The sequence below is a fragment of the Mastigoproctus giganteus genome, chromosome 1 (assembly GCF_048544385.1).
Source record: "Mastigoproctus giganteus isolate SK-2022 chromosome 1, ASM4854438v1, whole genome shotgun sequence".
NCBI lineage: Eukaryota > Metazoa > Arthropoda > Arachnida > Uropygi > Thelyphonidae > Mastigoproctus > Mastigoproctus giganteus.
Genome location: NC_143575.1, coordinates 271487913 through 271501192, shown reverse-complemented (window position 1 = coordinate 271501192; position 13280 = coordinate 271487913). Strand labels below are relative to the sequence as shown.

At 36.8% G+C, this 13280-nt stretch overlaps 1 protein-coding gene across 1 annotated transcript in view; it reads right to left on the bottom strand.

Moving 5' to 3' along the window:
• Window positions 1-13280, bottom strand: part of LOC150091994 (uncharacterized) — a 105084-nt gene that overhangs the window by 15533 nt on the left and 76271 nt on the right. The window contains exons 10-11 of the mRNA XM_090370740.1: window positions 8341-8393; window positions 944-1048 (exon numbers count right to left, since the gene is read on the bottom strand). Of these exons, the coding sequence (XP_090226866.1) occupies window positions 944-1048; window positions 8341-8393 (158 nt within the window). The remainder of the gene's footprint in view (window positions 1-943; window positions 1049-8340; window positions 8394-13280) is intronic.

Below are 13280 nucleotides of genomic sequence, written 5' to 3'. Positions count from 1 at the left end.
GAGAAGATTGTTGTCAGCTATAGGAAATTGATTGATGAAAAGAGAAAGTCACCACTGTTCAAATATTTCCGCAACAGTCATTTCTTCACTGTGTATTTTATGTCAGAAGTTCCCAAACTTTCTCGGTTCACAGCGCCCTTAGCGTCTCAGTAATTTTTTCACAGCGCACCCAGACCAAAAGAAATACCTAACAGTTCTGTTTAGTAGTTAGGTCCAAACAACTTAATAAGAATTGTTGAAACTGTGAACTACCTCGAGCTAGTAGTTCGCACGGTCCAACAGATGTCGAGTATCGCTGTTTTCTCTCGAAAATTTAAAATATTCCACAGCGCACAGTTTGGGAACCGATGTTTTATGCAATAAACATTTAATTCCATAATTATTTTCATTATGTTTTACATTGTATGCAGTTAAAAAGTTATTTAAAAGGTATTTTTAAAATTCTTTATGGACATTCCAGAAGGTCAAGGACCAATTATAATTTTTCCTATTGATTATTATATTCAATTAACACGTTTCCGTTTTGCGCAATGCGCTCGCGGGACGAATTAATCGAGGCAAGCCTGTATATTCTTATTCAAATTAAATATTTTCTATATGCTGTACATAACTATAAGCTCTTTTAAGCAATTATCTCTTATTAAATTTTCATTTTTGCAAATGCAACACAGCTTTATACTCTCCAAGAAGTTGTACACCCTTTATTTTAATGAGGATGTGTTTTAATTTTAAATTTCAAATTAAAAATTTATTTTTGAGAAGTAAAATTTAAAATTAATTTCACTTCTCAATCATCATCTTTTAACTTCCAAGCAATTTGAAATGGTGATGGAATCAACAATTGATTTATAAAACTTTTGTTATTCAATTAATTGAGAAGACAAAATCTTATATGGATACAAAATTCTGTAGAGCAAGAAGGAAAAATAAAGGAAATACACACCTTCAGATTCTTCCGATTCAGAATCAAGAACACTAATAATTCTCCTGTGTTTCTTCTGATTTTTGAGCTTTTGCTTTTCTTTTATTTTTACCTTTTCATCCTTTACTGAAATTCAAATAATCATGTCAGTTGATGCATGAAAACTTTTATAAATTATCGAAGAATATTACGAAAGAAATTTTTTTTGCCAAATTCAATTTGCACTTTTGCTTCCTACTAAATATACAGGACTCAAATCAAAACTGAATATAGCTGTTTTCTTAGCAGATATATTTTGTAAATGTACTGATCATAAAACATTACGGATGAAACCAATAACTGATAAATTAATTAATTTAACCTGATAATTACTAAAACAATAATAAACTCTACACACAACTCGTGATTGTGATTCCAGATAGTAAAAAATCAAATTCATATGATGCTTTGAGATAATACTGCAGTGGCTTAAATGAAACAAAATTATTTTTTTATTCAACAGTCATCAATTTAATTGGTAACAAAATTAATCAATCAATATTACAATAGCAGAACTATGCAAGGAAGCAAAGTTTATCTAGAATCTATCATCAACAAAACCCAGTTTCATACTTTATCTATTTCTTCTGAATATTAATAATTATGCCTTAAATTGAAATAAGCTCTACCAAGATAAGTGAAAACTGTTCCAACAGAATTACTCTCTGTCTAAATAAAAATTTTCTTACATTAGCATTAGTACAGGCATACAATGCAAGAAAACAAGTTATGCAGCATTAGCCAAAAAAAAAAAAAAAACTCTCCCATTTCACCCCTTCATTCGTTCCAAATGCCTGTCCAGCTCAGCCTTAAATTTATTTAGGCTATTAGCATCCACAACAAAAGATGGAAGCCTGTTCCACCAAACAACTACCTGCTGGCTGAAGGCAAATTTCCATACATCTATTCTTCAACTACCTTTCCTTAATTTGAAACTGTGCCCACCTCAGGTTCTTAATCTGAGCAGGAGGAAGAATCCCTTCGGCATTCAGCTTCCTCAACCCATTCAAGGCCTTATGTTTGTTTGTTTGTTATTTGGTTTTTAGGAGCATTAGCAACTAAGGCCATATTGCTCTGGGGATATGCGGTGGTCATTCTCTGACCTTTCCGCATCCTCCGTATTTGGTAGTCATGGGCTTGAACCTCGGTCTAATCAAGAAGCATGTGCTACGCACTGCTGCTCCTGCCCACCTGTCTACGGAGGTCAAGGCCTTATACACCTCAATCAGATTAACCTTAAGCACTGAAATTTGCAGTACTTAAGCCTTTCTTGGTAAGATCACCCATTTGTTCCCCTCACCAAACTTGCTGCCCTTCTTTGTACTCGTTCTAGCAACTCTACATCCTTCCTAAAATGAGGCCTCCAGACCTGTACACAGTACTCTAGGTGTGGCCTGACCATCACCTTGTATAATCACCTCCCTGTCCCTACTGACAAAATTCCTATTCATAATTGACAACACTCCATGACCTGCCCTGGCAGCCCGTCTGCACCTTTCACCGTCTGCACTGCTCAACAAACTTCATATTTGACTGCACAATTACCCCCAGGTCTTTTTCACTTTCCACTTCCCTCAGTGTAGTACCACACAGTTGGTACGTTTCTCTTCGGTTATTGCTACCCATATGTAGTACTTTGCATTTGTCAATGTTAAACTTCAGTTGCCACTTCTCAGCCCATGTTCACAGCTCATCTAGATCCAGTTGGAGTAGCATACTGTCTATACTGTCATTAACAACCCTGTCAACCTTTGTATCATCTGCAAATTTGGACATTAAACCTGATATACCTTCATCAATATCATTGATAAATATACAAAACAACAATGGGCCCAACATCGAACACTGGGGAACTCCACTCAACATCTGTCCACGAAGAGCAATGTCCATTAATTACCACTCTCTGTCGTCTCCCACTCAACCATCCCTTTATCCATTGTACGGTCCTTGAGGTTGCCACAGACATTTTCTCAGATATGCCAGACAAGCTGTACTTGTTACTTGGGAGTCTAAAACGCTGATGGAACATTCAAGTCAAGTAGACCAAATTTCCGCGAAGTCCGAACAGTCGGTGACAGCTAACTCCTCTGCTTGCACCTTCAAGATGGTGGGACTGTTAGTAATCCTGGATATAACCTCCATGCACAAGCACACTGGGTGACCACCAGGTATGAACCAGGTTTTCAACGTAAGCAGGAGTCGAGGTGTGGTGCCCACACCACATGGAGGAATGCTGCCCCTCTGTGTTACCAGGCAATACTAGGTGGTAGATGACTCTCATCAATCAGTGCAATACCACCACTTTGCTTATTGGAGGCTTGAAGTGGTGGAACCCATCTTTAGCCTCCAGAGTTAAGTTCCGGTCAATTCTTCGCCATCTCTTCTATCATGTAGTATGACTGATGACTTTTGAGCTAGTGCAGTGGTTTTCAACCGGGGTGCAGCAACAGCATTCCAGGGGTGTCACGTAATTTGGGTTTAAGTTACTTAAACTTATTATTTTTTAAAATTTATATGTTTATTTCATTATAAAACGGTGTACAGTATGGTAGGAGTGCCGAAAAATAAAATAAATTACTTAGTGGTGCCGAAAAATAAAGTAACTTACTTAGTGGTGCTGTTATTAAAAAAAGGTTGAAAACCACTGAGCTAGTGTATAATCTTGCTACCTCTACTCCGCCAGACAGCGACTGGAGGGAGTCCGAGTAGCGTGTATGCAGGGCGCATTGTTGAGGTCACGTTATGTCAAGAATCTGGGTATATTCTTACCAAGTGTATGCCATATCCAAAAATTTCATTACTCCATACAGCATGTCCCCCCACTTTTCCCTACTATTGAATACACCATGAATTGTCAAACTAACAGAGCAAGCTTATCGGCGAAAAGATCTAAACCTCCCAAACACTTCCTAGTTCATTTCACAAATATACATGGTCTCAATTCTAATCTCAACGATGTCCATTTCCACTTACAGTATGCCAAATCCCATGTACTTTTTCTGACAGAATCTCAGTTATCAGTTGATTCAACTACTACTCATCTCAGTTGCCTGATTCCTTTCGCCTCAAAGGTGGTACTTTGTGCATATGCCCGTTCCGATATTCCCTATCGGAGACTTAGTAATTTGGAATCTCCTCTTTTTGATCTTCTCTGGCTTAAAACCTCTCTACCTCATTGTGTCAAATTCATCTGTTGTCTCTACTGTTCTCCCAACTCCACTAATCACTTGAAGCTCTTTGACTTTCTCTCTTTGAAACTTGACTTTCTCCAGTCCAACTTTCCTAACAGTGAGGTAATTTTCCATGATGATTTTAATGTTCACAACACTGATCCAGTTGGTCAAGATGCTGAGGCTTTTGCAATTTCTAATGACCATGCACAGATTGTTCATTTACACACAAGAATACTGGACAATCCGAACCATACAGCAAACATGCTTGATCTTTTTCTCACAAATAACCCTTCTAAGTACACGGTCGAAGTGAGTGGTCCTTTAGGTACCTCAGATCACAAATTGGTGAATGTCTTCTCCAATGGAGCCTTTATCTCATAGTTATTCCCAACCTCGTATTGTCTAGCATTACAAGAATGCAAAATGGAATGACCGGTAAGATTTCTTTTCTTCTTTTCCTTGCTCGGATTACTGTTTCAAAACTTCTGATGTCAACGTTTGGTCAGATCGTGTCAGTGAAATTATCCTTGTAGGAATGGAATCTTTTATTCCACAATCCACTTTAAAATCTCGTCCTTTATCTAAACCTTGGTTTTCCTATAAATGTGCTAAGGCTGTTCAAGAGAAGAATGTTGCACATTGTAAACCAATTCTTCAGTTTCATTTTCTGCCTACACCAAAGCTCGCAACAATTGTAAAGCAGTCATTAATCAGTCCAAACTAGATTGTGCACAGGCTAAGAGTAGAAAACTTGCTTCTTGCCCTAATGGTAGCCGAGCAGTCTGGTCTCTTGCCAATATTGGATGCAACTTTTGCCCATATCTGTCAAAACCAGATGGTTCTGTTGTCACTTCGGCCAAGGATAAAGTGGGCCTGATAGCATCCCATTTTTCTTCCAACTCATGTATTAAGGATCTTGGTAAAACACCTCCCACCATTCCGAATACGCTCCATTCAATGCCTGCTGCGGTCTTCCGTCAAAAGCATGTCAGAAGGATTTTGACGAATCTTGATGCTAAGAAAGCTCCAGATCCTGATGGTATTTCTCCACCTGTTCTCAAAACCTGTGCTCCTGAACTTTCTCCTGTTCTCTGCCGCCTTTTATCACTTTTTTTCTTCCAAAGGTGTTTTTCCTTCTGCTTGGAAATTTGCTCATATCCAGCCAGTTCCTAAAAAGGGTGACAAATCCCTCCCATCCAGTTATCGTCCTATTGCAATTACTTCTATTTTTTCAAAAGAAATGTAGAAATCAATTAACTGCAAACTCTTAAACTACCTAGAAACCTTCCGTCTGATCAACAATCGCCAGTATGGATTCCATTAGTGTTGATCCAATGGCGATATTCTGGCTTATGTTTCCCATTTATGGACTAATTCAATGGTAAAGTTCAGTGAAACACAAGCAGTTGCACTTGACATCCCAAAGGCTTTCTATCGTGTTTGGCATAAAAGTCTTCTAAACAAGCTTCCATCTTATGGTTGCCAACTGTTTTTTGTAATTGGTTATCCAGTTTCTCTCTGATCGCTAATTTGGCAAACATTTCATATTTCGCACATTTTTTGAGACTGTGATGCGTTGGAGAATCGCCCCTTTGTTTTTCCCCCAAGTCACAGCACTCTCACTAGTCTGTGATCTTTGCTTCGTAGTTCTAGTCGGGGTCCCGATTTCCGTTTAAATACAATTTAATTAACAATAAATTTTAATAAGATTAATATTATTTTTGATTAACTGATAATACTATAATAAGCTAACAGATTCCTCATACAGTGCTTCGTATTACGCTATCTAGTTTTACTTTATACCTTACACTATCAGTTCGAGATATATATATATATATATATGTTAAGCTATTTCTAATACGTTAAGCTGTTTCTTATCAACTACAATATGGCGGCTAGTTCAACAATATTGGCGCCAACACCGGGAATCGCAACTTCCAAAATTCGCTGGTTAAATCAAAATAAGAAGCTGTTTCTTATCAACTACAATATGGCGGCTAGTTCAACAATATTGGCGCCAACACCGGGAATCGCAACTTCCAAAAATCGCTGGTTAAATCAAAATAAGAAGCTAACGAATGCTACCAAACCTATTTAATATCCCTGTAAAACAGAATGTACGATGTTAGTTAATGAAGAATATGATAAAAATTAAAAATACTTATCCCTTTACAGCAGTAAAAAATCCACCGACTGTTCTCTTCCGTGACCCGAGCACCCTCTCAAATTCATTCAGTTGACAATTATCTTTCCTTAATTTGAATTTAATGTTCTCTTATTTGAATCACCCTAGAAAGAGAAAATGTGCTACCACTGAGTTTTCTCAACAGTTTCAATGTCTTGAACACCTTGATCAGATCCCTCACACAGACACACCTAGTTTTGTATTACTTGTAGCTTGCACTTTAAAATGTGTAAGAATATAACTGTACATCCACAACTAGGTATGTTACCCTACTTTGTACCACTTTAAGTAAGCAGATATCTTTTCTGAAGGCATCCAGACCAATATTTCAATGGCACAGCTCTAAAATGGTGTTTGCAGGCCAGCTGCTAAATAGTCCACTGAACCTCTTGATAACTCTCTAGGAGGCTTCTGGATCAGCTAAGGTATAATCTTGCTGCCTCTACTCTGCCAGACAGTGACTGGAGGGAATACACATACAAGATACACATACCCCCCTTCCTCCTGTACAATCATAAATTGTGATGATTGCTGGATTTCCACCCCACCCCACGTTGAAGTAATATTTTATTAAGATGATGCACACTAGATTATCAGAATTTGTACCCTTTTTTTTTTAATGTAGGATCACTACTGTGACACTTTTATGGACTGCAAATATACTGAGGCTAACTGATTTACTGTTTGCAGCCACAAATTCTACTCAAACCTCTCTTATTCTGACTAATAATACCCACTAGGCAAGTGGTGATATTTGAGAAGCTTTAGGATATTGGAAAACTTACCACTGTGATGAAAAACAGCATTTTCCACTAATCACTATGTTTCACTATATAACAAATTGTACTTGGCTGGACCAAATGGAGCAATATAAATGATACTGCTAAGCCTCACAGGGTCCTCTCAGTTTACAGAAAGTGAAAAACAATAAAAATGGACAAAAAAGCAGCACACACACATACAAGACTAAAGACACTATTAGGAACATACAAAGAAAGACTAATAATTTCAAATCTGTGACTCACAAGCAATAAATATTTGCATGGCCTGTCAGGCTATGCCACTGCAGGCTAAACTTCAAACCAGATACAAAGTACTATCATTTCAGTAATCAGCTTTAAAACAGTCCCAAAGAGCCAGAGAATTTTCTTAATGCCTCTACTCCAACAAAGATTTCTTTAATATGGTACTCAAACCAATGAATTCCATCTACCCATCAAATGTTGACCAGAGAATGTACTACAATATGCATTTTTTCATAATAGTTTTCCTTCACTTCCACATTCAAGCAGCTGATGTTAAGATGCTCTTAAAAACTTATCATATCAGATAGTTTTATTCTCATTTATTTTCTAACTCTGTCTTCAACTACAAAAAGTGGTACCTTGCAGAAAGTGTGCACTCTCTCCCCATGGTAATTATTTTAGTTTTATTTTAATTTATTTCCACTCTCTGCACTCAACACAAGCCAAACAACTTAGCAACTGGCCCTAGAGGTAAATTTAGTATAATTTAATGAAATCTTTGCTAAACTAGGTATGTTACCCTACTTATAAGTATTTTCAAGTTCCACATTCTACACAATTCTCAAAATTTCCACTCTATCTGTGCAACCAATTTTGATTTGACCATGCACAACACCTCCATAGCCAAGTGGTCAGGAGTGGGAGTGCAGTAGCACCCACTCCTTGAGTAGACCGGAGTTCAAGCCCCTGAGTACTAAATCGGTTGATCTGCCAACCCGCACTAGACCAGCATGGCAGATTATGGTCCATTTCCCTCAACATGAATTGTCGAGAAGGCTTCCATCCTGCAGTGGGTTGATAATGGCGGCAGTTTACCTTTTTTATTTTTTAATACACTACAGCTATTTTCCATCATTAATTGTTATCACAAAATTTAAATTGATCAGCACGTGGAAAACTCCAAACTGTGTAGAAGCACACATATGGACTATTATTTAACTGTAACGATAATAAACATGAAATGTTACACCAATGAGGTCAATAAACTATACGTACTTGGTGCTTCTTCTTCACTGGAACTTATTGTATGTGTTCTTTTCTTGTTATTCCTATAAGTAAATGATTTCTAGAGAAACAATAAATTACCTGAAATAATTTACAATTATTTCAGTTCATTTAGTTCACAAAAAAAAAAAAAAAAAAAAACAATGAAAATTATTTCTACAGGTGACACACAGGTTCAAACTGTAAGAAACTATAACAAAATAAGTTCAACAATAGGCAACATTCATGCAAATTCAACAATGCAATCATTGTTGAATTTGCATGAATGAGAACAGCATAATTGATTGAGGTATTGATCTTGCTGCATGCAGTCAAAATTCATTTTTTAATATGCTCAACATTACATATTTTTTGCAGTATATAAAGCTCTTGGCTTTGAAATAGCCTTACACATAAAAGTCTGAAGGTGTAACATCTGAAGGATGTGCCATTCCACTGGTCCAAACCTTCTGATCCCATGATGAGGGAGCTGCCAGCTATTTTCTAACTGCATGAATTAATGAACTGGCACTGAACCTCTCTAGAACCACTGTGGATATTTGCCCTACTCATTAAGAGTGCTTGGAAAAGCATTGCTCTGCAACATATCACATCAAACAGTAATGATAAACATGTCTGTATACACTATTTGTCATTTCATATATTAAATGATTAATTCATTCATTCATTCATTTATATATCTTCTTAAAATTACTAAAATAATTAAATAGCATGATTCAGATCTTGTAATCATTATAACGTCTTAGGTTGCAGTCACTATGAGTTACCTTGAAATGCTCTGTGAATATGAGGTCACACAAAAGAAGGACCAGGACTGGTGATTTTTTTCTCATACGTTACACTGTCAGATTTCGCTACTGATTCATAAAAAACATGAATTTAAAAAATATATCAAATAGAGAGCTACCATTGAGTTTCTAATGAAACTAAATGAGTGTACCACAGACATTTTCAACAAGTTGAGGCAGACTTAAATGGAGGAAGCAAGGCCAAGGTCATACAATCAGCACATCCATCAAACAAAAGTTGATTTATTTTGCTGACATTTGACTGCAGAATGGCAGCAGCCAAGTTGAACTTGAACAGAAGAGCTGTTAGGCTGATTTTAACTGTAAATTTCAATGAAAATGGTGCATCAAGATGATCAAAAGGAATTATACAAATAAAGATATAGAAAAGGCCCACCAGGTTGTTCTGACACCTATCAGAATGCATACAGTCAGAAATCTGTATATATTTGTAGTAAATGAATTTTAAAGTTTGTTATGTTGTCAGTTAGTTTGAATCTAACTACGAAACGTGACAGCAGTTTTCACCTTAGAAAGAGGAGGAGGTCTGTTGGGACAGTAGAGTGGATGGTTGATCTTACAATGCCATGTTTCATTTTTAGTTCTTTTCAAAAAAAAAAAAATTCCACTAGGACACACACACACACACACACACACACACACACACACACACACACACACACACACACACACACACACACACACACACACACACACACACACAATTCTGCTGTAAATTAGGCTTCTTTGAGTCAAAAATTTTATATACATTTAATAGCATTGCTTGCAGATTGCAGGGTTAATGACTGACTGCTTGTAAACACCAAAACCATCAATATTTAAAGTAATGAGAAAAGGTGGATGACATCCCTCAAACACTTGTCTTAATGTTATCTTAGTTCCATTAATAAAACGAATAGTCGGTTTGTTAAGACTATATTTAAGGGCAATTTCTACAATTTAACTTATCTAATATAATGAATTCCATTAACTTTACACTGTTCCTTAACAGGAGATTCATTAATATTCTCATTCTTTGTCATGATCAGTGAGTAGGATTATTTTCATTGGAACAGAAGTCAAACTAACAGGTCTGTAATTACCTGTGTCACCTTTTGATCGCCCTTTGTGAATTGGAGATACATTTGCACATCTCCAGTCTGTATGGACTTCCCGGGTCCAAGGATGCTCTCATAATTATGGCTAAGGGTTTGCTTACTTCCTTTGCTGCCTCCTTTAATAAAACTAGATATATCCCACCCACCCCAGGTGCCTTTCTTATGTTAACTTCAACAATTTCTCCTCCACTTTGCTCTCAGTTATTACAAAATTATTTAACTCCCTCTTAGAGTTTGATAAACATCTGGCCCTCTCCTCCTTGAATAACTCCTCATGTGTGAATGTAGATGCAAAATACTCATTTAGTTTGGCAGCTATCTGAGAATGATCATCTACAGTCAAACCACTGATATCAAGTGGACCAATCTGATTCATCCCCTTCCTTTTAGAGTTTATAAGTAAAGAAGTCTTTGCTGTTTTTCTTTGCATCCTTTGCCAAAGATTTTTCATAATCTGCCTTCGCTTGCCTAACCTCCTTTGTGACTTGATTATAGACTAGCGTCTATCTACCATAGGCATCTGTGTTGCCCGACAATTTATGTGCCATCTCATGCATTTTTCTTGTCTGCCACGAGTCTCATTAGTTCATCTGACATCCATTTGGGCCTGAACCTAGAGCAGTATTTCTTAGTTGCAACAAAAAGCCTAGTAGCTTCCTTGAATGCTTCCCATTTAGAATTTGCTGTTGGTAACATTATCAGTTGGTCCCACTGTATAGAACCTAAAAAACCTCTGAGACCACTGTAGTCACCTTTAAGAAAGCAAAAACCCTTTCCTTTACCCCGAATGGTAGTTACATCTTTAAGTAAATCCCAAATCAGTACACTGTGATCACTGCTACCTAGTGGATCCTTTATCTGTAAATTCTTAATGCATGAATAATTACTGGTAATAATCAGATCAAGAGTGTTACTCCCTCTTGTTGCCTCTCTAACATGCTGCCACAGAAAACAATCATCCAATAAATCCACAAAAGCCTTGCTAGTGTGTGAGTGACCAACCCACAAGTTCTAGTCTATATTTGAGAAGTTAAAATCCCCCATTATAAAACATTGATTTACTGGCCCACTCTATTTCTCTGTATAATTGTTCATTGTACTGATCAGAGTCGTTAAGCCTATAACAAACTCCCACCCTTATTTTTGCTTTCCCATTGTCCATCTATGTCAACTGGATGCACTTCCTTAGATTTTATGTTTCTTAACTAACAGCATAACCCCTCCTCCCTTCTTATCCTGTCTATACTTTCTGTACACATTGTACTCCCCAAATTCCAATTCTGCATCCCCTTATATCTGAGTGGCACGAATTCTCTGATATCCCAAAAATATCCACCTTGGATGTCTTAACCAGAACTTCAAATTCGTTTACTATACTCCTAGCATTGGTGTATATGCAAGTATACATGCACCTGTTCTTACTCTTAGTTACTCTAACACAGCCCATGTATTTACTTGTTTCATGACCCCTAGCAGTTCCTGAAATCCCCAACAACTGGCTTTCTGGGCTGCTGCTCATTCCAATAGAAGCACAAGAATCATTTCCACTTCTGCCTGCGGCTACTGTTAACCTATTAGTATGTGAACCCCCCCCCCAAAGCTAGCAGTTTTCAGGCCCACCTAACACTGCCTCGATAGCATCAGCAAATATTCTTGCACCCTTTCTATTTAAGTGTATCCCATCCCTGTAGAAGCAATCTCACCTGTTAACAAGCACAGACTATGCTGAGAAAAATTCTACCCCATCAGCCCTGCACAATCTCTCCAGGGCTGAATTGATTGACAAGGCTCTCATCACATACTCCCTTCTTTCATGTCTGGGCAGGATTGCAGACACTTTCAAATTTAATCCTAACTGGCGACTTTTTTTCAGTATTGACCTGTACGTGCTTAGTAAATCTGCAGATCTCCTACGGAGGAGGGGTACTGCAGGGGAAAAAATGAAGTGTTAATGTGGAATGTTTTTGAAAACAACGCACATATTTCCACATGATCTTGTTTAAAAATCATGAATAGCAAATGAACTGTCAAATGGAACATTTCTGAAAAATAAGATTGCTACTTTTTTTCAGTTTTTTAACCATTCTCCTACAGAGGTTGGGGAATAATTCTCACTTGTCTAAATACTGGAAAAAAGCAGGTGAATTGTTAATATGGAACAATTTTGAAAATAAAAAGGAATTTGTAATTTTTATAAATTTTTATTTTGCTTTCCAGTCCCCTTCCCCCAGATTCACACTTATCAATGATATTACAATGATAAAAATGAAAGGAAGAGTACTTTGTAACTTCAAAACATTTACCTTTTATATTACAATTGAGGAGCAGAAATGGAAAATGCTTAAAGTGCCAAAAACTAAATTTTTCAGAAAATGAAAAATACATAATTTTTCCTTCTTGGGCACTTTCATCATTTCTAGGAGATTTCTATTTTCTAAAGCAAAGCCAGAAAAAAAAATTACTTTGTGTGAAGAAAACCAGTGTGATTCTCATTTATCTATATGAATAAATTTTGTAAGCTAATCCTGACTGCAGTTAGGCTGGTTTGGGATGGGGGAGGGATAAAATTAGAGGCAAGAATAACCAAGATAATGATTAAATTTCATTTTTATTAAAAAAATAAAAACTTAAAAATGCAAATTTCAACAGTGCAGCTTTTTAGTCACTGTCCATATCATGACACTTGTTATCTTCATTGTGCTCCCACAAACAAAGGGCTTGATAAAAGTTTTTGTACTCCTCATTGCCAAAAATGAAGCATAGCTCCAAAATGTCTCTTTTTTTTTTCTTGACTAATTTCATGCTTGTTTGTTATACATGGAAGCATCAGTATTAAAGGTAGCCGTTTTGGTTTTGTTTTTCTTAAACAAAGTGAAGATTTCTCAGTCGAAAAGTTCGTTGAAGTTATGATCCAGACTTGGTCTGGTTGATGACTTGTCACTCTGATTTGTGATGCTTTATTTATGCCTAGTCTAGTGGTGCTTATAGTTATCAGCCAGTCTTGCAAAATCAAAGAAATCCTCTA